The sequence below is a fragment of the Prionailurus bengalensis genome, chromosome D3, assembly GCF_016509475.1.
Source record: "Prionailurus bengalensis isolate Pbe53 chromosome D3, Fcat_Pben_1.1_paternal_pri, whole genome shotgun sequence".
NCBI lineage: Eukaryota > Metazoa > Chordata > Mammalia > Carnivora > Felidae > Prionailurus > Prionailurus bengalensis.
Window position 1 is genome coordinate 24051255 of NC_057356.1, and position 25877 is coordinate 24077131.

The window sequence follows — 25877 nt, forward strand, 5'->3', positions numbered from 1 at the left end:
TTTATTCAACAAAGTAAGCAATTAAGTATCATTGTTTACTAGGCACTATTGCAGGTACTGGAGATATAAAGATGAAATGACAGAAATTCTGCTTGTAACCAAGTTTTAGGCAATTGGAAGATAACTATAGAAATGCAGTAATGACAGTAGGCAAGGAGGCACAACGGGGAACAAGCATGGAGGGTGCCAGATGTTCTTTAAGAGGCAGACCGTAGGTAATCAGATCCTATGGTTAAGTTACTGTGTTTTGAATATAATGTAGCCATTTAAAATTAGAGGCGGTACCTCAGGAAATGTCCTAGATATTCTTTTTTTTAAAGTTTATTTTACGTATTTTGAGAGAAAGAGAGAGAGAGAGAGAGAGAGAATGTGTGTGTGTGCATGCATGCGTGAGTGGGAGAGGGGCAGAGAGAGAGGGAGAGAGAGAGAATGCCAAGCAGGCACCACACTGTCAGCCTAGAGGCTGACTCAGGGCTCAGAGTCACAAACTGTGAGATGATGACCTGAACTGAAATCAAGAGTCGGTCACTTAACCGACTGAGCCACCCAGGTGCCCCTGTCCTAGATATTCTTTTGGGTGGAAAAGCAAGTTGCAAATCCATATGTGAAGTATTCTGTCATGTGAGTTGGAAAAAATGTTTCTATATGCATAGAAGAATTTAGCAGTGATAGAAAGGATGAGTTTAAATTTTTATTTTATACCTTTCTATCTGTTTGCATTTTTATCACAATACATTTTTAACCTTTTTTTTTAAAAGTAGGCTCCACACCCAGCATGGAGCCCAATGTGGAGCTTGAACTCAGGACCCTGAGATCCAGACCTGAGATGAGATCAAGAGTCAGATGCTTAACTGACTGAGCCACCCAGGTGCCCTGAATTTTAACTTTTAAATTAAAATTAGTTAAATAAAAAAATATTTCACTGTAACTAACCTTTATCTTACCCATGACTTTATCTCTGTATTCAAACATCCTGTTACTAATGCCAACATGTTAATATACTTCAACTCTGACCTGGCTTTTTTCATTCGTTCTTTCGTCCTGATAACAGTAGTTGGCTTTACAGTCTCATCAAATAGTTACTCTCTTCCTATAGATTCTGAGGTTCACTTCTATTACTTGTATTTATTTTCAATTTTTTTATGGTGGCAAAATGTACATGTCATCACAGCATCTTAAGCATTTAAAAATGTATATTTGTTTGTATTGAACCCTTTTTCTCAATGAACATGTTCCTCTACCTCCTCATTTTTCCTCCCAGCACAAGCAACATTTCCCAAAATGACTGCCATAGTGATAGTTACAGCCACGCCTGGAGTATTTGAGAATAGAGGACAATCTAAAAGTTTTTTTTTTAATGTTTATTTATTTTTGAGAGAGAGAAAGGCGGGGAGCAGAGAGAGAGGGAGACATAGTATCTGAAGCAGCAGGGAGACATGGTATCTAAGCTGTCAGCACAGAGTCTGACATGGGGCTCGAACCCACAAATGGTGAGATCATGACCTGAGCCGAAGTCGGATGCTTAACTGACTGAGCCACCCAGGTGCCCTGAGTGAGAATAGAGGACAATCTAGATAAGAAGGTGCATACCAAATATCAGAGCCAGATAGTAGGTCAGGTGTCAAGGTCTTCTTGAGGGCAAGAGCCAGGCATTGGTTCAGATTTATGGGCATTCAGAGATAAAGAAGAAAACTATTTGGGTAAGGGCACCAAGGAGTCAAGCCTCAGGTTTGGAGACTTAGGACAAGGGCAAGGCAATTGCATAATATGGAGCAGTAGCAGTAAAAAAAAAAAAAAAAAAAAAAAAAAAAAAAGAAGGGAGGCTGCTAATACATACTTCCAGCCAAAACTGGATCTGGTCTTGGAGTATGGATGGGCCTGACCTGGATGAAGGAAGCAAGTGGCGCTTTGACCCTGTTTTGAGAGAAAGGTTATAGAACAGGGCAGTTTCTGTCAGGTTCTATCCACCTTCTTTAGGCTATTGGGAAAAAAATAGTATCTTGGAGTAGGAATATAAAACTCCCAAATGAAACTATTTTCCACTCCCATCCCCTCTGTCAAAACACACATAGACACCCATACACACACACACCTGCAGGTAGGAGACCTTCTGGGCTTTGGATGTTGTGTTCAATGTCTTTTACGGGGATGCATGAGACATTAATGATCTGATAAAACCAGAGTACGTTGTTACTATCCTGGTAAACATTTTAATGCTATCTTTCAGAAACTGACTTTAAAAAAAGATTAAGCCTCTTATTCAGGAACATATCTTTTGATGTTTTTGTCTTTACCAAAATCCTGGTTTGTATTAGAACTATTTCAGGGGAGATTATCATGAAAGTTATTGAAAACCAGGCTTAGATACATCTGGAATTTTTCAAACTGTCTCACCCATTTAAGAGTGGTTTTTAGAATTAAATTTGAAATAAAGTCCATACTACCTTCAAGCTGAAATCTACTTTCATAGGTTTGGTATTTCTGTTTGGATGAATTTGTTACTTTGTTTAATTCATTTAGTTTTCTATCTCTAGAAATCCTTAGACACTGCTTTCTTATTCATTTAAATGTGCTTTATTATTGTCTTGAATTATACTCTAAGTGTTTTGAGGTAAAATGTTAAAACATATTTTTGTATAAAATTAAAACAAAAATATTTGATGCAAATATATTTTATACTAGAAAAATCCAAGTAAGTTGACTGAGATACTAGAAAAAATAACAGTTCAAGATAATAAGTAGGATTCCACCTAAATTAGAAAGTTTAGTGGGGAAAAAAGGCACATTTATCAGAGAAAAAATTATTTAGGAACAATATGAATAAGAACTATGTATGATTTTATATAACAAAAATGGTTAAAAATATCAACTAAATTTTTCCTGAAATTTGACATGATTAATTTGAAATTTGTGTGGGAGAATGAATAGGTTAGAATATCAAAGATTATTTTAATTATTTTTTCAAGAATAAAGCTAATAAAAGGGGATTAATCCTATAATATAATAAATCATATTTTTAAAAAAGCAATAGTAAGGGGTATCTGGGTGGCTCAGTTGGTTAAACATCTGACTCTTGATTTCTGCTCAGGTCATGATCTTATGGTTAGTGAGATCAAGTCCCACATTGGGCCCTGGGCTCACAGAATGGAGCCTGTTTAGGATTCTTTTTCTTCCTGTCTCTGTCCCTCCCCTACACTTGTTCTCTCTTTCTCTCAAGAAAAGTAAATAAATATTTTTAAAAAAGCAGTAATGAAAACAGTATGACACTATTTGATTTGACTATTACAACAATTTAAAATTTATATACAGAAGAATAGCTCTAAGAAGCTAGAAATTTCTATGTACAACATGACTTTTGGATTTTCAGATATGCAAATTGGGACTTATTTGTCATTAAGATCCGACCATGCTTCAGGAAGCAGATTTTTTGTTTTGTTTTTAGGTTTAAAGTTGGAACAGATTTTGACACTTATAATAGGCACTGTGTTTTAGGATTGGAATCTTAAAATTTTATCTTTGAAGTGGTGGGGATTATAAGAAACAACCTTTCCACCTACTTTTTTGTGGGGTTGAGAAAAGGTTTGTGCAAAGGTTGTTTTTTGTAAGGGTTTGTAGTCATGGATCAGATATGTTAGGCTAGTATATGTTGTTATAAAGACAAAGATTAGTTTCAACTTTATTTGGTCTTAGTAGCTTTGTTGTGTTTCAGTGGCTCTAACGTGTCTAAACAAGACACCATATATAGCCATGGCATTCTTGGCAGAATGCTGTGGAATAGTGACATATTTTATTACATCTTTCAAACGCACTATAGACAGTGATAATTACAAAATGATTCTGTGAGGGGCACCTGGGTGGCTCAGTCGGTTGAGCGTCTGACTTCGGCTCAGGTCATGATCTCGTGGCTCGTGAATTCGAGCTCCGCATCAGGCTCTGTGTTGACAGCTCAGAGCCTGGGGTCTGCTTTGGATTCTGTGTCCCTTTCTCTCTCTGCTCCTCCCTCGTTCATGCTCTCTCTCTCTCTCTCTCAAGAATGAATAAAACATTGAAAAAAATAAAAAAAACATAAAACAATGATTCTGTGATACATACTTATAACAGATTTCTATCATCAGCACATATCTGTGAATAAAGTAGCCCATTCAACTAAGAATGTTGATTTGTTTTCTCAAGTTTTCATGCTAACAGTCATTTGCTAATTGTTTATTTTTGTTGTCTCGTGCTAGAAGACAAATTGACAGCTCATGCCAAAGACTTAAAAAATTTGTGAGAGGGGCGCCTGGGTGGCGCAGTCGGTTAAGCGGCCGACTTCAGCCAGGTCATGATCTCGTGGTCTGGGAGTTCGAGCCCCGCGTCAGGCTCTGGGCTGATGGCTCAGAGCCTGGAGCCTGTTTCCGATTCTGTGTCTCCCTCTCTCTCTGACCCTCCCCCATTCATGCTCTGTCTCTCTCTGTCCCAAAAATAAATGTTGAAAAAAAAATTAAAAAAAAAAATTTGTGAGAGAAGTTTTAAGTACAGAGAATTATGTATTAACTTCCTTGTGAATCGGAGAAAGCTGACCACATTTATAACAGCTTTTTTTAAATAACAGCTTTATTGCAATATAATTCACCTACCATAAAATTCACCCTTTTAAGAAAGTGTACAATTCAGCGTTTTTTTTCCCCCATATATTCACAAAGTTGTGCAACTCCTATCCAATTCCAGAACATTTTGGTCTCACCTAAAAGAAACCCTGTACCCATTAGCAGCCACCCCACATTTCTTCCAGCCCTAAGACCCTAGCAGTTACTAATCTGCTTTCTGTCTCTGTAGATTTTCCTGTTCTGGACATTTCACATAAATGTAATCATATAATCAAATGTAATCGTACAAATGTGGTCACTCTTATTTTTAGCGGCAGAATATTTGAATCCAAGTCTAGAAACATCAGCATTCTTACCAAAGTGTATTTGAGCAAAACTTCAGTTTTATTGCTAGACTGGATTCCACATCACAGGAAGTGGGGTGACTCATGAAAGTGTGCATTTGATGGTGAGTGCATCAACCCAATGGAGGGAACATTTCAAGGAGATGCTCTTTTGTTTAGAATTATTGGTGTTACAAGAGGGAGGAATGCTTAGAAGAAATGTGAACAAGGCAACCATTTAAAATATTAAATGAAAAAAAAAAACAATTGGGGCACCTGGGTGGCTCTGTTGGTTAAGCATCTGACTCTTGTTTCCCCTCAGGTCATGATCTCCCCGGTTTCTGAGATTGACCACCCTTCGGGCTCTGCCCTAACAGGGCAGAGCCTGTTCGGGATTTTCTCTCTCTGCCCTTCTCCTGCTTGCATTCAAATAAACTTAAAAAAAGGAAAATAATTACAAATAATATTTGTACATTTTATTTACATCTTTAGCCCTATTTTTGTAGTGTTTTGCTATTCGATTTTTGCCATTTATAGTATAGAGCAAACTCCAGCTGCTAACATAGGAAGTTATCTTTTGCATTGTGTTCTATACGCAGATGACTGCCAGCGGTTATGTTCCATGGTGTAATTGATAAGAGTTTTTGTAGGGATTGGATCTTCGGAATTCCTTATCATGCAGGTCAGTTAGTAGTTGTCTTACATGTACATTCAGAAGAATGGAAAATTCTTTAGGACCTTAATTCCTTTTGCTTAATTTGGCAGAGTGTCCACTGTCTGACCCATTCATATACTTTTGAAATCAGAAGAAAAAGCCCTCTCATGTTTTTATGGGTGGCCAGATAGACAGCACTTTAAAAAATTAGCATATGAATGTTTTGACTATCTTACTTAAGACAGCCTGTCAGTTTGGCAGCTCTGAGCCTGTTATTTCTGTGTCTTCTCTTTTTTCATTTTCATGTTTTGACAAATGAGATTGTACTTTTGACAAGTGATTTGTACTTCATCTAAGGATTTCAGAGTGTTTTTAATTTATTTATTAAACTATCTAAAGATCGTTTTATCCATCCATTTTGGGTAATGTAAGATTTTCCCTAATACAAATGAAAATAGAAAGTGATAGTACTGGAATTCCTTCAGTACAAAACATTATTGGACAAAAATTATTTTTAAGAATAATTATTGCTTATTTTCAGAAGCTTGTATTTCTTTTCATTGAACATCTTTAAACTTAGGCCAGATGTTTTACAAATATCCCTTGATAAACGAATAAATTCCTTGCTGAAAATTTTACTGGAAAGAAAACTCTATGTGTTTAATCTTATCCTGTAACTGACATTAAATTCACTCATTCATTCAACAGTTATTTAATGAGTACCTAGCATGTGCTGGGAACTGTTCTAAATATTGGACTCAGTAGTGCTGAACAATACAGATACCACTCCATAGACCTTATGATCTGTTGGGTGACACACAGATCAAATGAATAAAGAATACAATTACAAATTATAACATGTGCTTTGAAGAGAACAAAGTAATAAACTAATGAACGTGAGAAAGGGAATTAAATTTGGAGAGGAGACCTCTTTGAGGACTTGCTATTTGAAAAGAGACTTGCCTATTGTGAAGGAAATACCTATTCTGGAGGAAGAGAATTCCAGGCAGATATAGCTACAACCATCAAGGTCATGAAGGAAGCATATGAGGGCAGGTCTGGCTACAGCACAGTGAAGGGAAAGCATGGTAAGGGATGATGGTAAAAGGTAGAAGTTAGATCATGTAGGGCCTTGTAGGCCATGGTAAAGGCTTCATATTTTATTCTTTGTGCAAAGGGAGGCCTTGAGTGTTTTTTTCTTTTTTAAAGATTTTATATTTAAGTAATCTCTGCATCCAACATGGGGCTCAAACTCACAACCCCAAAATCAAGAGTTGCATGCTCACCCATGTACCCCCTTAAGTGAATTTTAAACAGGAGAAATGCATAATCTAGTTTACATTGTAGAAAGATCATTCTGGCTACATGGAGAGACTAAATCACAGGAAGCAAAGTGGAATCTATTGTAGTGGTCCAGTTGATATTAATGGCATAAAGAAGAAGGCGTAGAGGTAATGAGAAGTGGCAGAATTTGGATTAGAATTTCTAGGTAGAGATTTGAGGACTTGCTAGTTAGATGTTGAGGGCAAGGCAAGGAGAGGAATCCAAGCAACTGTAAAGTTACCTGGATGATTAGAGATGCTGTTAGTTGAAATAAAATAAGACCAAAGAAGGACCAGATTTGTGGTAGAAAGTCGAGAGTTTGGTTTTGGCTACGCAAGTCTGAGATTTCTGCTAGACTTCTTAGTGAAGATGCTGTGTGGGCAGTTATTTATACAAGTCTGGAGCTCAGGAAAGAGGTAGTAGGTATTTGAGACATCAATGTGGGTGCCATCAATTCAGAGATGGTATTTAGAGGCTTGGGAGTGGCTGAGATATCTGAGGGAGTAATTACAGGCAGAAAAGAGGGCAGAAGACTGGGCCTTAAGGCTTTCCAACATATATACATGTCTCTTCATGCAGGAAGAATTTGTGTTTCAGTATAAGCAAAATCAAATGTCTCTGTGTGAGTCAGCTGGGGTTCTTAGTTGCAAGTAACAGAAAACAATTGGGACTGCTTCAATCAAAGGGTACCTAGGTCTCAGTCATAATGGTGCCACAGCAACCCTGGGTGCCAGAGCTGGAACCACCACTGCCTGAGCTGGAAGATAGAGACCGTGATGAGCTCTGCTTGGCACTGAAGATCGTAGTAACTTGGATGTTGCTGTGGCTGCTGCCAGAGTAAATTCTCTCCATCACTGTTCTTTGTGAAACTTGCTTCACATTCAAAGTTCTGGCAAAGAATTGAGCCTAGGTGTGTGTCTTCATCCTAGCTATCAGATGGTGGCGTAATTACCCCCAATTGGTTTCCAGGATGAGAAATATTCCCTGTGTTCATCAAGACTTAGCTAATGAGGAAATTCCCCCCAGACCAGATGGGAGTTCAGATTTTGGGCAGTTCAACAACTGCCATAAAAAAAGTGTCAGTTTTGTGAATGTAATCTGTTTGGTTGCTTATAAATTTATAATATAGAGTTAAACAAGTCATTAGAGGGCCTCCAAATGGACCTCAAGAATAATATTTCTACTCAATTTCTTTTCTCATAGTCTATTTCCTGCCCTAGGATTGAAAAGAGATTCACTTCCCTATTTTCTTTTTTAACCATAGCCAGAGAAGTATAGCCTCTTTTAGCTAAAAACACTCAAGTAAATAAGGCGCAAGTTCAAGCATCTTTTTAAAGTAAAATTTGACATATTAACACACACTCACACACACTCACACACACTCACACACACACACACACACACACACACACACACACTACTGTGGCACACTCAGGATTTCTTTAGGAAGGTTAATAAATCCAAAGGTGCATATTCTGACCCAAATATCTGACCACTGAATCTACTTCAGATAAATTCTCTATATTCTATTCTATTTTGTTTTAAAGTTTATTTATTTTGAGAGAGAGAGAGCAGGACAGGGGCAGAGAGAGGGAGAGAAAGAGAATCCCAAGCAGGCTTCGCACAGTCAGTGCAGAGCCCGATGCAGGGCTCACAAACTGTGAGATCATGACCTCAGCTGAAGTTGGACGCTGAACCTACTGAGCCACCCAGGTGCCCCAAATTCTATAAATTTTAGCTGAAGATAACATATGCTGCAATTTCTCCCAGACTGATACATTATATAACAGCAAAATTACACATGCTCTGAGGCTATGGCTCTCTGGTACAGAGAAAGAACACGACTAAAGTCCCAATAAGTTCATTGATCTTATTTATATGAGAAAAATTATAATACAGTCATAGCATTCTTAGCATAGAAGACTAATTGTTTGCCAAAGAGATATCAGAGCATTTCCAGATTAGCACCATGTTCGTTGGTAAGTGTTATGGGAAAATGAATGCTGGGCTTTGTCAGTGAGTGCTCGATTTTGTTGTCTTCCTTCAAAGAGTGTCAGACTTTGTTCTGGCAGATAGTTAAGTTACTTGTAGATTGAATTTGCCTCTTTCAAGATTTGTTTTGAAGTGTTGTTGAGGTGAATTTAGAGTATACAATTGACTCTTGAACAATGTGGGGGTTGGGATGTCAACCCCCCCTCTTCCTTGCAAGGTCGAAAATCCACATATAACTTTTGACTCCCCAAAAACTTAACTGCTTATAGCCTCTGTTGACCAGAAGCCATAGTGAGAAGATAAATAGTTAATTAACTCATATTTTGTTTGCTATATGTATTGTATACTGTGTTCTTATAATTAAGCTGGAGGAAAGGACATGTTGTTAAAGAAATCATAAGGAAGATGGGGCACCTGGTTAGCTCAGTCGGTTGAATGTCCAACTCTTGATTTTGGCTCAGTTCACGATCTCATGATTCATGAGACTGAGCTCCGAGTCTGGCTCTGTGCTAACAGTGCGGAGCCAGCTTGGGATTCTCTCTCCCTCTCACTCTGCCTTCCACGCTCATGCGTGCTCTCTCTCTCAAAATAAATAAATAAACTTAACAACAAAAGAAAATCATAAGGAAGAGAAAGTAAGTTTACAGTACTGTACTGTATTTATTGAAAAAAATCTTTGTGTAAGTGAACCCATGCAGTTCAAATCTGTATAGATCAAGGGTCCACTGTACTTTAGGCTAGTTTACCCTTCTGTAAAGACATGACTTTTCTGAGATCTTTCCTGAATGTCCTGGGTGTTCCCCCTATTCTGGCTGTTGGAACATAAAAGTCTTGCAGCCCTGGTGAGCTCTGGCAGTTGTTCAGCTTATGGCTTCCCTTTGCCTAGCCTTGTGGTGTTTCACCCTATACTGGGCACCTTTGTATTCAGGCAAGACTTAAGGAGCCCCTGTGTGTTGATTTCTGGAACACGTTGTCCCTGTAACCTCCTTAGAGTTCATCTTCTCCATTTTGCTACCCTGAATGTTCCAGATATTTTGTTCTCAAATTATGATCTCCTCAACTCAGCAAGCCCATTGTGCTCTGCTTGTGATCCCCTTCCTGCTCTGTGGTCCAGAAAGTGCCTCTAGGCAGAAAGCCAGGGTGATCTGATCATAGGGCTCACATCATTTGTTTTGCTTCTCTCAGTGTTCATAGTACTGTGCTGCCTGCTGTCTGAAACGGTATGGAAACAGTATTTTTCCTATATTGTATCCAATATTCTACTTATGTCAGGAGAGTAAACTTGGTCCCAGTTACTCTCTTGTGAACAGAAGCAGAAGTCCTGTTAGAAAAACGATTATAGGGGCACCTGGGTGGCTCAGCTGGTTAAGCATCTGACTCTTGATTTCGACTCAGGTCATGATCTCATGGTTTGTGAGGTCGAGCCCCATGTTGGGCTCTGTGCTGACAGTGTGGAGCCTGCTTGGGATTCTCTCTCCCTCTCTCTCTCTCTCTGCCCCTCCCCCTCTCGTGTGCGTGTGTGCGTGCACTCTACCTCTCAGGATAAATAAAACATTAAAAAAAAATTATACCACTGAAACACATGAACATTAGTTCTGGCAGTTTATTGGTCTTAACACCAGGACAAAACCCATGGTGTGATGAAGAAAGAAAAAAAAAATCAGATTAGCACAGTAAAACAACCACAACAATATTAAACATACAGCATTATGTATGGAACGTATTATATATGTTAAATATATGTAACTTAATCCTCCCAACAACCACGTTTATGTAGGGGCTATTATTACCTACACTTTATAGAATTAGAGATTAAGGTACGGAAAAAAGAAGTAATCAAAGTCATACAGCTAGTATATGGTGGATCTAAGGTTTGAATCAGGCAGTATTGGCCAATAAAAATTACTGTCTCAGATCTCCCACCTGTCTCCACTGGACAGTCTGGTATTTAAGACTGTAGCATTGCTCCAAATTCAATTCTGTGTTCTCTCTCTCTCTCTCTCTCTCTCTCTCTCTCGCATCTTCTTGCTTCGAACTCCAACCCTGAGGGGATCTTTTAACTGAAAACTTTTTAATATCATCATTATGTGAATGACCCCCAAATCTACAGCTATAGATATGTTTCCTTGACTCCAGAGAACACCCCTTTCTACCTACCTACTCCACATTCCTGTGTATCTCTTATCAGTACTCTGACTTGGTCTCGAATTGAATTTAGTACCTACTTGTTCTTTCTGTGATCCCTACCTCAGTTAGTGGGCTGTGTCTTTTCTTAAAGGATGATGAAATATTTTGAGATCCTGCTCTATCAGGTATATAGGACCTGTTTTACTTATGAAATGTCTCTTAAGATCCTTTTTCTGTTTCTGCTGTCTTAATTCAAGGCCTCTTCCTCTGTTATTGAGCAATTGCAACAGAAACTTACTTGGTCTTCCTGTTTTTATTCTCCTGTTCTTTCTGTCACTCACAGTACTTCCTTTCAGAGTTAGCATAAAAATCAAGTGAATTTGCCAATACCTTGATTAAAACCCTATGCTGCTCATCATTGTGTTCTAAGTCAGGAGTTAGGAACAAGGCTTTAGAATGTGAGTTAAATTTCCTTTTGACACTTTCTAGCCATAATACTTTGGGAATTTACTTAACCCATTAATCTTAATTTCCTCTTCTGTAAAATGGGCAAGATAATAGTTCCTCCTCATGAAAGTGTTAGGAAGAATCAATAAAATAAAAAATATATGAAATACTTCAATACTTTGTACATACTCAATAAATAAAAGTTATTACTGTGAAGATAATATCATTGACAGCCTTCTCACCTTGACTCCACCACACCTTGCCTTGTGTTACAGGTTTCAGACCTAGTGGATGCTTTGCTAATGTGGCCCACACTTTCCACACTTCCATGTTTTGGCTCATGTTTGGCTCCGTTTCTTCAGTCTGGAACAGTCGTCCCCAAGCCTCTTCTCTGCTTGTTGAAAGGATATTGTCCCACCTTACCTGCAAAACCTTTCTCATTTGCCACTGTCAGAATTAATTACCCTTTAGGGCTTCCCTAGTCTTAATGAGAGAATATACCATTATAGTTAGTTCATTCTTCTAGCTCTTAGCTTGTGCCAAGAGTTGGGGTCTAAAGAGCCAGAAAAATACCAAGATGCGTAAGTGTTCGTTAGTTGCTGTTGTTATTTTTATTAGTCGTCTGCTTGTCGTGTTCTTCAGACTGCTGTCTTCTCAAGGGCAAAAATCACGTGATGCATTTTTGTCTCCTCCCACACTGTAGTACAGTCCCTTGTTTATAATGAGTTCTTGAGTCGGTGTGTGTTGGAATTAAAGGATTGGACTTTTTTCTCTGACGCTGCCTGAGAGTGGAAGGAAGTGAGATGGCTAAGGTTAGAGGTGATCCTTTCTGGATCAGTTTCCCTCCTGAGGAACGGGAACAGAGTCCCGCATCAGCTTGGCTGTGGTAGCAGAATTCTTACTGTAACAACTTATTTTAGTTTTCTTTTTTTTTTTTTTTTTTTTAGCAAAGCAAGGCCTTTATATTCTGAAAGGAAACAAATGTGTGAAATATCACTAATGAGGCAAAATTTTTTTTGATCTCAAATACACTTCTCCCTTTGTTCCTTTACTTTCCTACCACCTCTTTAGTTACTTGATACCTGAAAATAATTTGATCTGTAGGAAAATTAGTATATTTTCTAAATACTGTTTTACATTGAGTTGAATATTCTACTTATAAACACAATAAATGTAAATAAATATGAGGCTGGCTTTTTCAGGCATTTACCCTGTGATCAAAGATAGACATCTCATTCCTTAGGAAATCTCAAGAAAATTTACAACAATGAAAAAAGGTATGTTTTCTTCATTCATTTCCTCTTTCTTGCTTTTGTTCAGATTTGAATAGACAAGTAGTTATTGAGGAAAATACAATTTAAAAAGCTGTTTTACAATATCTGCTTTTAGAGAAATGATTTACGAAGTGCTATGTTAAAAAATAAAGCAGTTGTAAAAATGCCTTTTAGTAGCTGTGGATCTGAGAAACTGTGTTCTTGCTGTTTGATATTGGATCTTTGAAACAAGAAGCTAAATTACAACATTTTGAACTGTGTTAGCTTGGTGGTTTTCTATAAATAATTACTGATGGAGAAAGTGTATTGGTATAATAGTAATTTTATAAATATTTCAGATAGAATTACTGATTCAATTTGGATTAAGCAAAATAAAGACATAAAATAAATAAGGTGATTTAAGATTGTATTGGTATTTAAAGGCTTCTAGGTAATGGTCCTCTATCGTGTGGTACCTGTTAAATGAAACCTGAAATACTCCCCAGACAGCAGGGGAAGAAATGCCATACAAATAAGTGATCCAAAGGACATAAACCTAAATGATTGAAAATGAGTTTAAAACCTTGTATCACTTGGGAGTTTTATTTATTTTTTTTAATTTTTAAAAGTTTATTTACACTGGAGAGAGAGAGAATGCAAGTGGGGAGGGCAGAGAGAGAAGAGAGAGAATCCCAAGCAGGTTCTGTGCTGCCAGAGCAGAGCCTTGATAAAGGACTCGAACTCACAAACTGCGAGATCATGACCTGAGCTGAAATCAAGAGTTGGATGCTTAGCCAACTGAGCCACCCAGGTGCCCCTCACTTTAGAGTTTTGGATTGAGTCTGACTTTTCATAGAAACATACATATATTTTCTCTTTTTTTTTCTGATAACAGTCCACTGTTTTCAGAGCCCCCTTCCCCATTTTAAATAACTTTGTCTTTTTTTAAGTCCAACATGGTCTGAGTATGGGAGATTACTCTTCAGCCCACAGACCGTGCATGGTGTGCATATGGCTTCACAGACGACTTTCAGAACAGCCCCCGGGTTTAGGAACCATGTAGGTCCCTTAATTTACATATGGGAAAGTAAAGCCTTGAGTGGCTTAAGTCAGCAGTCACAAATTATGACATGCAGATGGAATTTAGACCTACAGGCATGTTTTGTTTGGCCTCTTAGGATGCTTTAAAATTTTTGAGCAAACGGTTAAAAATCAGGAAATTTTTAGCTTCTCATGAAAATTTACAGTATCTGGCACTGTTAGACTGATATTCCTGTATGATACCGATTGACGAAAGTTATGTCTCAGCTTCGTCTTTTACATTATTTATGTATCCTCAAGGTTTACCATATTCACAATTCTCTTTTGTCTTATCCCTGACTGTGTTTTACTTAGTCATGTCACCTGCCTTGCCCTTTTGAAAATTTTTGTTATATCAGTAAGTCAGAGGCAGAGTAGAAAATAGAAACTTTTTCCTTGACCCCCTAAGCAGTTGTAGGTTCCCGCTTTCATCACTGAGGCGTTGATTTATAAGCCTTGGGTTCTAGCCCTTCCATTGCCATTGGCTTGCTGTGTGGCATTGAACAAGTTTCTTAACCCCTCTGAAATTTAGTTTTGATATCTGTCAAATGGTCAGAGTAATAAGCATTTAAATAGTTTACATAGTTTTAAAAAATCTAAAGGTTTATATAAAAAACAGCCTTATAATTAATATTTTGGTTTAATATTTTGTTCTATATTAGATTGCTTAAAAATGCTGCTTTACCCAAAAAATACAAAAGCACTAATTCAAAGGGATACATGCACCCCTGTGTTGACAGCAGCATTATGTGCAATTGCCGAATTATGGAAGCAAAGTGTCCTTGGATAGATGAATGGATAAAGGAGATGTGGTATACATACCATAATGGAATATTATCCAGTCATAAAAAGAATGAAATCTTGCCATTTGCAATGATGTGGATGGAGCTAGAGAGTATAATGCTAACCAAAATGAGTTAGTCAGAGAAAGACAAATGCAATATGATTTCACTCATCTGTGGAATTTAAGAAACAAAACAAACGAACAAAGGGGAAATAAAAAGAGACTTAATTGTAGAGAACAAACTGATGGTTACCAGAGGGGAGGCGGATGGGGGAAAATAGGTGATGGTTAGGGAGTGCCCTTGTTGTGATGAGCACTGGGTGATGTATGGAAGTGTCGAATCACTGTATTGTATGCCTGAAGCTAATGGGACACTGTGTGCTAACTATACTGGAATTAAAAAAAGTAGAACTAGGTGACTGGGAAATTAATAGTAATGTCCTGTAGACAATTTACATATATGTACTAAAAATGTAAAAATAAAAGAATGCTGCTTCAATTAATGCCCTTTTCCTACCGTGAACACCTTCAGTGCATTCTATAGGATAAAGTCCAAATTTCTCTGCCTTACAACATCCCCTACCATTTGGTTGCAGAATACCTTACCAAAGTACCTTTTACTTTGTATAGAACGGAACTGACTTTCACTCATTCACCCTTTAACACCTACCCCCACACCCACCTGTCCCCATTCATTCTTTTTTCCATTAAATTTTGAGCACTTCTGCTGTGCCAGATACAACTTGGGGCACAGAAGACTACAAAAACTGAACAAGGCAAAGACTCTGCTTCTAACGTTCTCATACTTAAGCCTTATATTTTAGGCAGGTCAGTATTGTGTATCTTGAATACATCTTATATACGCTTGTCTCTTTTGTTTATACTCTTCTCCTTTTCTCTTTCTTTCATTCAACAAATATTTAATGATCGCTTATTGTGTCAGGTATTTTTCACTGGGTGTTGGTATTATAGCAGAGCATAGTCCCCGCTCCCTTGGAATTTATGTTCTTGTGAGATGAATAAGACATTAAGCAAACAAATAAAATATATGTCATAAGGGCTATGAAGTAAATTGTAGCAGAATAAGGAAGATAGAACGTAGTGGTGTGTGGGCCATGGTGCTATTATTTTAGAAGGAATGGTGAGAGACAGCCTTTCTAATATGGTAATTTGAACAAAGTCCTGAAGGAACCAAGGGAGAGAAACAAGAGGCTATCTGAAGGGAGAGTGATTCAGACAGAGGGTGCAACAAGTATATGTCCCAAGGGTGCGCCCTTGGGACAGTGAGGTGGTCAATAGAGCAGGAGCGGAGAAAGCGAGCAGGAGAGGGGTAAGAGATGCGTTCTGAAAGGTAGAAGGGTCCAGATCCTGAAGATCAATTACTGACCATGGTGAGCACCTTGGCTTTTGGCTCTAGAATGAGTTGTATCTCCTCTGAATGTTTACTTCACATTCCTTTGTGAAACCTTCCTTGACCATCCCTGTTGACAATGATTTCTGCCTCTAACTCCTGGCACAACTGCTGACCACGTCCTTTGTTGTTTAACTGACTAAGGCAATGCCTGGTTGTCTTCTTATGTGTCCTCTGTTTTGTCCTAACTTCTTTGTAACTTCCTCTAGCATAGGGACTCGTCATTACACCTTTCTGTCCTAAATTTTGCTTTGTATCTAGTGTATGTTTGTACCTAGTGTATGTTTGTTTGGTGAGGCTCTTGCTTCAGAGATCAGCAATAGGAGTTTGAAAGTGATGTCTAAGAAAGAAGGGAAAGGACTTGGTGGTTAAATATAAGGAATGATGTCAAGGTTTTGTTATCCTGGGATGATAACAGTGCTATGGACAGATGAAGGAAAGCTAGGAAGAGAAACTGATTTTGGGGTATATAGATGAATTTGGTTTGCAATTTACTGACCTTTGCATGCTAGCAGGATAACCACATTAAGCTGTGTAGAATGATTTGGGTATGTCAGGACATATACAGAGTATTGGTGTTATTTGCTGGTATTATTTGACTGCTGACTACTGTATGTAGTTTCAAGAGCAGGGACAGCCTCCTACTCATATTTCTAGTGCCTGGAACAAGGGCTGGCAAATAATAGGTGCTTAGGTCATAGGCACTTAATACAGTTCTACTGAGATGAGAGGTAGCTATGATGCACATTGTCAATAGCTCATGGGCCCTGGAATCACATTATTGTGGGTCTGAATACCAGCCCCAGCACCTTCCGTGCGTTGTGGTCTTGGTTGAGCACGTGACCCCTCTGAATCTCAGTGTCCTCATTTGGAAAATGGAACGATAAGACCTTCCCTGCAGGGCTTCAGATAATGAATGTAGGCATAGATCCTGGCACGGAGTAGTGGTTTAAGGTACAATACCTATTCATTCAGCTGTAATTGTTAATATTATTATTATAAAAAAGGTAATGCTTTCACTATTGAATTTCAGACTCTTAGGCTTAGAAAAGATCTCAAAAGTAACCTGTTTCTGATAACTGTTTTGTGTATTTTAGTAACATTTATAATCAGATACGGTTAGTGTCCAATCTGCATAGAATCACCTACATCAGCCAATCCTGCCAATGCATATAGAACTCGGAGACTAATAAGTTAAACGTTGCTGGAACTTGGACTCATAGTACATCAGTTACTGTTATTATGTACATTAGTATTCTAGAAGCTTACACCAGCCATTATATTCCCATCTATCAAAATAGCCTCATGGTGGGATAGGACTTGATAGACATGTTGGATGACAAATAATAGTGGAATTACATAGTATCTTGCGTTTGGAGATGTATCTCCTTAAATAGGATGGAATCATTTTACAGAAGATGAATGAAATTAGTGCTAGATTTAGAGAAGCAGTTTTTTCTTGATTAAATTTTTTTATTTTTTAACATGCCTGAAATCTTTTTTCTTCAGATCACACATTGAGATTTTGTAGCTTTTTGGACTAGAGTCCTTTTCTACTCCTTTTTTGTTTTCTCTTGATGTAACTCACAAATTGAAATACATCTTTTGAAATGGTTTCCTGATTTTGTAGGTCTCTTCTGGCTCTGATTCCTTGGGAGCTGCTGGGTGCCTCTCAAACTGTATGCTTACTTTTTGCTTTGGAGCAGATGTCGTGGCACTAAGACCCAGAAACCGTTTGCTCTGTGTGGCTGGAGCTGGGCAGGCTGTGCTCACACTGAAGGGAAGGAAGTCATTAGTGCAGACTGAGCTGTGGAGTTGGGTTCTTGCAGGATTTCCTTCCAGCCTTTCCCCACTAAGGTTCTTGGGAATTAAAAAAAAAAAAAATCTAAACACACAAACCAAGTTTTCCTATTTACAGTGTTCAGGGAAGGTAGGCATTTCGGGAAAGGCAGATCCTTTCCCCAAGTTAGCCAAGAAGGAAGAAAAAGCAGCGTAAAGAAGCTCTGATTACAGATCTTTGGAATTTTCTTTGCTAAATTTTACAAACGAGAAATACACCCAGAATTTTGGGAGTTGCTCCAGGCTGCGCGTGAGGGTTTGATTGCTTGTCTAATCTTTTTTTTTTGAGAAGAGGAGAATTCGCCAAAAGGGGTTTGGATGGCAGGAGCCCGGCTCCGTTTCTGCAGCAGCTCTCGTCCTGAGTCTGTTCTCTGAGGGAGGGTCTCTGCAGCCGGCTTGGAGACCCCCTGCCGCAGGCTCCTTTTGCAGGCGCTTGGCTGGGGTGGGGGAAAATGCCCCGCTCTGGCAGGAGTACGCTGGTTGCTGCTGGGACTTCCTAGCCCGGTGGGAAGTGTGTTCGTGGTGTGGGGATACTTTTCATTGAACTGAAGGCGAAAAGACTGGACTCTCCTGGGCTTTTTCCCTTCGCAGTGAATATGGGGAAGAATTAGGGGGTGGGAGGGAGGCAGCATGACTTGCAGTCGCGGCTGCCCTGCATCTGCCCCCAGCCCCCAGCCAGCATCTTGATGTTCCACGTATCGGCTGTACAAATATGATGAAATGGCAGCCCCGGAAGAAGGTAAGTGTCCTGGAGCGGGGACGGGGCCCTGATGCCCGACCCAGGGAAGGGTGACTGGGGGCGGTTGCCCTCGGGTCCCTCCATCCCTTCTGTAGTTTGCTGGGCTGGCCGGTCCAAGCATCTCAGTCCCTTTAGGGACTTGGCGTCAGTCCCCCAGGGACGAGTTACTAAGTCTAGCCTGCGTCCACTGCCCTCTTAAGTTTTTGCTTCTTGGTGTGCCTGGAGTCTCAGGGGTGACAGCTCAGAAACACCCGGTTGCTTTAGAAGCCCCGTGAAGCCAGCGACACGATTAGCTTTGCAAGGACCCAGCCAAGAGCTGCCAGAGTCCAAGGACTCGGTGGCGCCCTGTCTCTGGGGGGGCCATTTGGGGCCGCACCCTCCCCCCCCCCCATACATTCCAGCGTCTCTGCAGGTGGGTGTTGCAGCACCTACTTCCCCAAGGGGTTAATAGGTTGCGAGCCTCTGGCAGCTGCTTCCCAAGGGCCCCGCTGGGGGGCGAACATCCCCAGCACAACCGCCCAGCAGCTGGTTCCCGGGCAGCCCGGCCGCGGGGCCTCCTGCCCCGGCGCCTGGGGCCGGCCCGGGCCTTCTGCCTGCGGGGCTCCCGGGCTGCCGCGTGGGCCCGCACGAGTGCGCGCGCCGGCCATTGTGCACGGGTGTGTGTCTGTGCGTGTCAGCGTGCACGGGCGTGTGTGCATCGATCGTGGGGAAGAGGGGGAGGGGGCACTTTGCTTTTTGCGAGATTATTTCCTAATATGGCTCCTTTGTTGAGAACTCAAGAAAAAAAAAATCCAGTGGTTCTATCAAAATAAATTGCTATTGGTCCCAGAAATAACGTTTCTAAATGTGGGACTGGTCCCTACCCCAGGACGCTCAGGGAGAAAGACAGCTTTCTTTAAGTTGTTGGCGGCTGTAGGTTTGGCTAGGGTTCCCTTTTGCTAACTTGTCTGACTGGCGCTGTTAGGTGAACCCAGTGGTTCACTGCATAGCAGGACCTCCCCCCCCCCCCCCCCCCCCCCAAATACCTCGTTTGGCCATGGTTTTTATTGACATTCTTCTAAAGGAAAGCACAGCGAACTGAATGTGCTGTGCCCCTCCCCAGCCTTGACCTGTCTCGGTTAGCAGCTGGATGGTGTTTTACTTGAACTAGCCAAACTGACTCCTTCTTTGTGGCATGATGTGTGATACCGCATTTTATACCAGAGTTGAGATAGAAATCATGTGGGAGATGATTCTCTGATATTGTGCGTTTGCTATATTGCTAGAGAATCTAACAAACCATGCTTTAGTATAGCCTGGTAAATTGAAAGGTTTTCTTTGATATGTAATTAATGCAATTTTGATCTCTGACACTAAGTCATTTCTACCTCCTCCTGAAGTCAGAATCTCTCATATATTAGTTCTCATCGTAGAGCTTCTTTCAGTGAGATTGGTTTCATTTACTTTAGTTAAAAGAGATCCACGTATCACCTCCTTCTAATCCCCAATCAAATTCAGAGTCAGGTTGAGGAAAACCATAGAAGAAACCATATAATTAAGCAATTTAAACAGATACTGTGTATTCCTAAAGTGCTCCCCCATTTCTTCTGTATTTGTAAATTGCATATTTATGAGTACTTTTAAGACGTCTGCAAACTATACATTCATAAATGTCTGTTTTTTCTATTTTACCCAATATGCAGTAACTCATGCAGTTATGTCTGTGGAAACCCCTCTGGGTACTGGTATTGCTTGAACCACGGAAGTATTATTCTTGGCAGTCAGGTGGATTTCTGGACTCTGGAAGATTCTGTTTCAAGTGTTAGGATTCACTCTGCAGTATTTACTCACTCTATGATGCTTAAATGGCTATAACAGAAGGTTGTGTTTATCCACTGTATTCATAATCCCAAACCATCATGTTATAAAGATCCAGATATAATTCTGCAGAGTTCATAGAAGATTAAAAAATAAGCTGAGCCATCAAATACTGTGTGATTTTTTGGTGGTGGCTTGAGAACAATTCTTGATGTTTCTACATTGGAAATGGAAGCTTCTTTGGACAATACTCAGTATTCAAAACCGGTAGGGCAACAGTAAGTCTTTATAAAAATTAGGTTTATTTTCTTATTCTTTCAAGAATACTCTCATGATCAGATCATTGCCATGGTTTCTGGCTGGGTCTGCTAACACATTTGTAGTAGAATAGTCACATGCCATGTGTTTTGCCAAACTGTTTCATAAAAATCCTTTACGCTACAGATGAAAAGTGATACTGCATTGATGTGATTTTAACAAAGCTGGGAAGATCATCTATAGAATGCTGGCTGCCCCAAAAAGCATTTGTCTATAGCTGGGCTTTATGACTAGGATTGGTTGGTAACTTGCTGTCCTGGTGTCCTGTCAGCTACCAGTCCTGGCTTTTATCAATTCTGGGATAACTCTAAGAGAATGACCATAGCTTCTAGGCTGCTTTGTCTCTGAGAATACAGCTGGGATACCTGATGGAGGGGAGCTCCTTAGTCCTCTTTCTTTACTTGCTGAGTTAAACTGAATACTAAAATTCAAGATGTGTGCTCCAATATTCAATTAGGGTCTCCTAAACTTTTCGCCAAGAAACCACCAAAACGTGATTAATCACGTTTCACCCTCACAACCAGTGAGGAACTTAGGATCCAGTCTTCCAGAGCATAGGGGGCCTCCTACCAAGAGCCCTGTAATTCTCCCTAAAAAGTAAGATTCTGTGCAACTGTGATTGCATCATGGTAAGAATGACATTTAATATCATGCTGCCATTTTTTTCATGCCAGTAAGCATCTCTACTTGTTCTCGTATCCATTCATTTAATTCTTTTTCAGTGAGGTGGCAGGTGTTATATGTTGCATTTTACAGAGAAGGAAACAGGTTTAGAGAGATGCAATGACTTAGCCAGAGTCACATAGCATGGCAGGATTGGACCAGCCCTTGTTTACTTCAAGATGTGTGTTCTTCACCCCTGTACTTGGGAGTTTATCCAGGAAAGATAAAGGCTGATTGCTGAGGTGATCTCAGTATATAAGAAGGTTAGCCATAGCTCTGCTCCCTCATTTCTGGATACTGGCACCAAGATGCTCTTCTTCCCTCTCCTTCTTGAAGAGACACAGTGATTTTATCTACCTCTGAATTCTTGGAGCATTTAGAATCTATGCTCTTCTAGGCTGAGTGCCTTTTATTGATACCAATCTTTTTTTTTAACTAAATTTTTAAAGTTTATTTATTTATTTTGAGAGAGAGAGAGACAGCATGAGTGAGGAAGGAGCAGAAAGAGAGAGAGGAGAGAGAGAGAATCTGAAGCAGTTTCCGTGATGCCAGTACAGAGCCCAACTTGGGGCTCAAACTCACGAAACCATGAGATAGCAATCTTTTAAAAAATCTCTTTTCGTATCCAGCCTCTCAATTACACTTCAAGTTCCTTGAGTTTGGGAACCATATCTCATACCTCTTTTTTTGGTGTCAAGGATAATATAGTTGCTCAATAAATATTGACGTAAAAGTAAAAAAGAACTATTACTTTGTAAAACTTGGATCTTTAGACTTTCTTATTCTAAGAGGTAGTAGTAAGTTTACGTGTAAGAAAAGATACAAAATATTTCAATTGATTCATAGATTCTAGACTGTAGTGGATTATTAAAGAGCACCAGAATATTTTGACACTTGATTCTGGTCTTTTGTAGAGAATGTTAGGAAGGGAGGGGACAGCCACACTTTCCACAGAATATCCATGGCATTCATTGTTAAAATGACATACTACCAGGAGCCATGGACCAGACTTCTGATTCAGTGTCATGATCCTTTTATTAATGTAACCTTATTGGCCTGGCAAAATATACTTTCCCCTGTGAGGCTATCATACCACACATTATTTTTATCTTGTACTTGCAGAAATGATAGTAATTAAAATGCTCATTGCATAGAAACATGTTTGTTTACAATTCTGAAGTGATTCCTGCTTTTTAAAATCCAAGGATTAGTATCAGATAACACTGTGTAAATAAGACTGCAGTCAAAACCTGCAGGAAAGCTGCTGCTGATTGGATTTTTTCATTGCTTATCTAATGTTATTTTACTGTTCACACATAATAAAAGATCATTAATAGGAATATGTCACATAAGCGACATTAATTATGTCATTTGAGAATCATATGATGTATTTATCTTGTTATACTTGTCACATTAATACAATGTGAATCTGGCTTCTTAAATGACTTCTCTGATAGCACTTCATTTAAAAAGCTTGTTTGGAAGCTCACTTGTAAGGATTCCATCCTGTAAATCTGTGTCTTGGAATAGCTTATTCCTTTTACAGAAGGGTGTATTTCAAATCCCTGTACTTTCTTTATGATAAAGTATTTTGTTTCTGGATTTGAAAGTGAAAAGTCTCAAATTAAAAAAAAATTCTTTTTAATGTTTATTTATATTAGAGACAGAAAGAGAGAGAATGAGGCAATGCATGAATGAGGGAGGGGCAGAGAGAGAGGGAGACACAGAATCCGATGCAGGCTCCAGGCTTCGAGCTGTTAGCACGGAGCCCGATGCCGGGCTCGAACTCAGGAGCTGTGAGATCCTGGCCTGAGCCAAAGGCAGACGCTTAGTCGACTGAGCCACCCAGGTGCCCCCCCCCCCTTTAATGTAATAGTATAAAATTAGACTTAAAAATAATCAAACATTGTGGACAAAAGTACGTGTAAAGAGAAGTCTCACAAATTTCATGATAAAGGTCTTTCTGCAAATCCATTCTATACACCATTCCCAGGTCAGTGCAACCTAGAGACCGAGGTTTTTGTTCTGGCACTTCCCATGACTTGTGTCCTTGGGCATGTCATTTAATCTTTCACATGTGACCCCCCACTGTTATAGGTTAGCACCTCATTATCACTTGCTGGATGTCTTGCAAATGGCATCCTAATGATTTTTCTTTTCCTGGTCTCTTTTTTTTTCCTCTGGTTTTTCCTTCTTACTCCTCTTAGAGTTATTGTTAGCCTCCTCCCCTCCTCCTGCCCCCACACATGTTCACATTATTCACCTCCTTAAAACCCTGCTGTGTCTCTCCATTGTTTAGTAGAGGTCTTCCAAGTGGGTAAGCACACCTTGGGTTAGGGGATGTGGAAGAAAATAACTGGGTTATGAGGAAAATACGAAAACTTCTGTTTTTATGGGTTTTTTTTTTTTTAATTTAAAAGAATAAGAAACAAATCAAGTTTTGCTGATCTTCCAGTATGGCTTGCCACTTGTGTGCTCACTGGTTCAGAGGCCGCCAGGGATCCTTAGTGGTGCCCCCTCACTGTTCCTGTCAGTCGTTTGTTGACCTTCAGTGTGCTGTGGTCGACTGTAGTTTCCATCCTGAAAGATTGTGCCTTAAGTGACTAATTTTATTAGAAGAAGAAGAAGAAGAAGAAGAAGAAGAAGAAGAAGAAGAAGAAAGGAAATTGTAGTGTAGACTGTATAGAGATGAAGAGGATGGGCTCTGCAGCTAGACGGCCTGGCTGTGAATTGACTGCCTCGCTCAGGCGCTTTGTAGCTGTGTAGCCATTCCTTAACCTCTCTAGACCTCAGATGTCTCATCTACTGAAGGCGAATGGCACTTAGCTCCTAGTATGACTACGAGGATATGATGTGAAATGCGTACGAGGAGCGCCTCGCACCTAAAATGTGCTTACTGCGTTTTTGCCTGTTGGTGTGACTGTATCCTCCAATGCAGCTGGCCATGGCTCATCGGTGCTTGGCTGCCGTGCATTTGCGTTTACTCCTTCTTTGCCTCCAATCTCTTCTCCTTGTAGTACTCTCCTTAATTTACCTTCCTTTCGTCACTGGTCATGACTCTGAGAGCTAACTCAGTCTTCTTCTCCTTCGTGAATTCTTCTGTCATTGCTGGGCATAGCTGGCAACACTCTCCTTTGACTGTACTTGTATGGGCTACAGTCATAGCCTTGCACTGTAGCTGTCAGTGTGTCCGTCTCTACCAGTGGAATGGTACAGGGTCATAACTGAATGAGTGAATGTTTGAAAAAATGTAATGCATCTATGGAACGAGGTGGTCAGTGCCCTTCAACCAGTTGGTTGACTTTGCCAGGTATTGAAGATGCCTAACGTGCAAGTTTATATCTGCCCATTTCTCACCCTCTTACCCTTCATTGAAGGGGTAATCTTAACTATGCACCCATTAAAAATGAAGTCACAGGGGTGCCTGGGTGGCTCAGTTGGTTAAGTAAGCGTCTGACTCTTGATTTCGGCTCAGGTCCTGATCTCATGTTTTGTGAGATCGAGCCCTGCAGCGGCCTCTGCACTGGCAGCATGGAGCCTCCTTGGGATTGTCTCTCTCCCTCTTTCTTTCTGTCCCTCCCCCACTCATTCTCTCTCTCAAAATAAATAAACATTAAAAGAAAAAGAAAAAGAAAGTCACAGTTATGAGGTAGTGGCTGCACAATATTGTGAATGTATTGTGTGCAACTGCATTGTACCCTTTAAAATGGCTAATTTTAGGGGCGCCTGGGTGGCGCAGTCGGTTAAGCGTCTGACTTCAGCCAGGTCACGATCTCGCGGTCCGTGAGTTCGAGCCCCGTGTCAGGCTCTGGGCTGATGGCTCGGAGCCTGGAGCCTGTTTCCGATTCTGTGTCTCCCTCTCTCTCTGCTCCTCCCCCGTTCATGCTCTGTCTCTCTCTGTCCCAAAAATAAATAAAAAACGTTGAAAAAAAAAAATTCAAAATGGCTAATTTTGTGGGGTGCCTGGGTGGCTCAGTTGGTTGAGCATCTGACTCTTTTTTTTTTTAATGTTCATTTATTTTGAGAGAGAGAGAGAGAGAGAGAGAGAGAGAGAGTGAGCGAGCATGAGTGGGGGAGGGGCAGAGAGAGAGGGAGACACAGAATCTGAAGCAGGCTCCAGTCTCTGAGCTGTCAGCACAGAGCCCAACACAGGGCTCGAACTCACGAACCTGAGATCATGACCTGAGCCGAAGTCAGGTGCTTAACCGACTGAGCCACCCAGGCCCCCCCCCCTTTTTTTTTTTTTAGTGTTTATTTGACAGTCTGACTCTTGATTTCAGCTCAGGTCATGATTCCAGGGTTGTGGGATAGAGCCCTGCATCAGGCTCAGCACTGAGCATGGAACCTGTTTGAGATTCTCCCTCTCTCTCTCTCTCTCTCTCTCTCTCTCACTCTCTCTTTCTCTCTCCCTCTGCCCCTCTCCCCTGCTCATGCTCATGCTCTGTCTCTGTCTCTGTCTTTGTCTCTCTCTAAAATTAAAAAAAAAAACCCTCTTTAAAATGGTTAATTTTGTATTATATATGTTTCGCCCCAATTGAAA

The 25877-nt window shown here is 40.1% G+C and overlaps 1 protein-coding gene across 4 annotated transcripts in view; it reads left to right on the forward strand.

Moving 5' to 3' along the window:
• TTC28 (tetratricopeptide repeat domain 28) overlaps window positions 1–25877 on the forward strand; it is a 636432-nt gene that overhangs the window by 188887 nt on the left and 421668 nt on the right. For 2 of the 4 annotated variants that reach the window (XM_043558042.1, XM_043558043.1), the window contains exon 1: window positions 17742–18559. The exons of the other annotated variants lie outside the window; for them this stretch is intronic. In XM_043558042.1, coding sequence (XP_043413977.1) covers window positions 18533–18559 — 27 coding nt within the window. In that variant the 5' untranslated portion in view covers window positions 17742–18532. Of the gene's footprint in view, window positions 1–17741; window positions 18560–25877 lie in introns of those variants that run through there. 4 annotated transcript variants of the gene reach the window in all.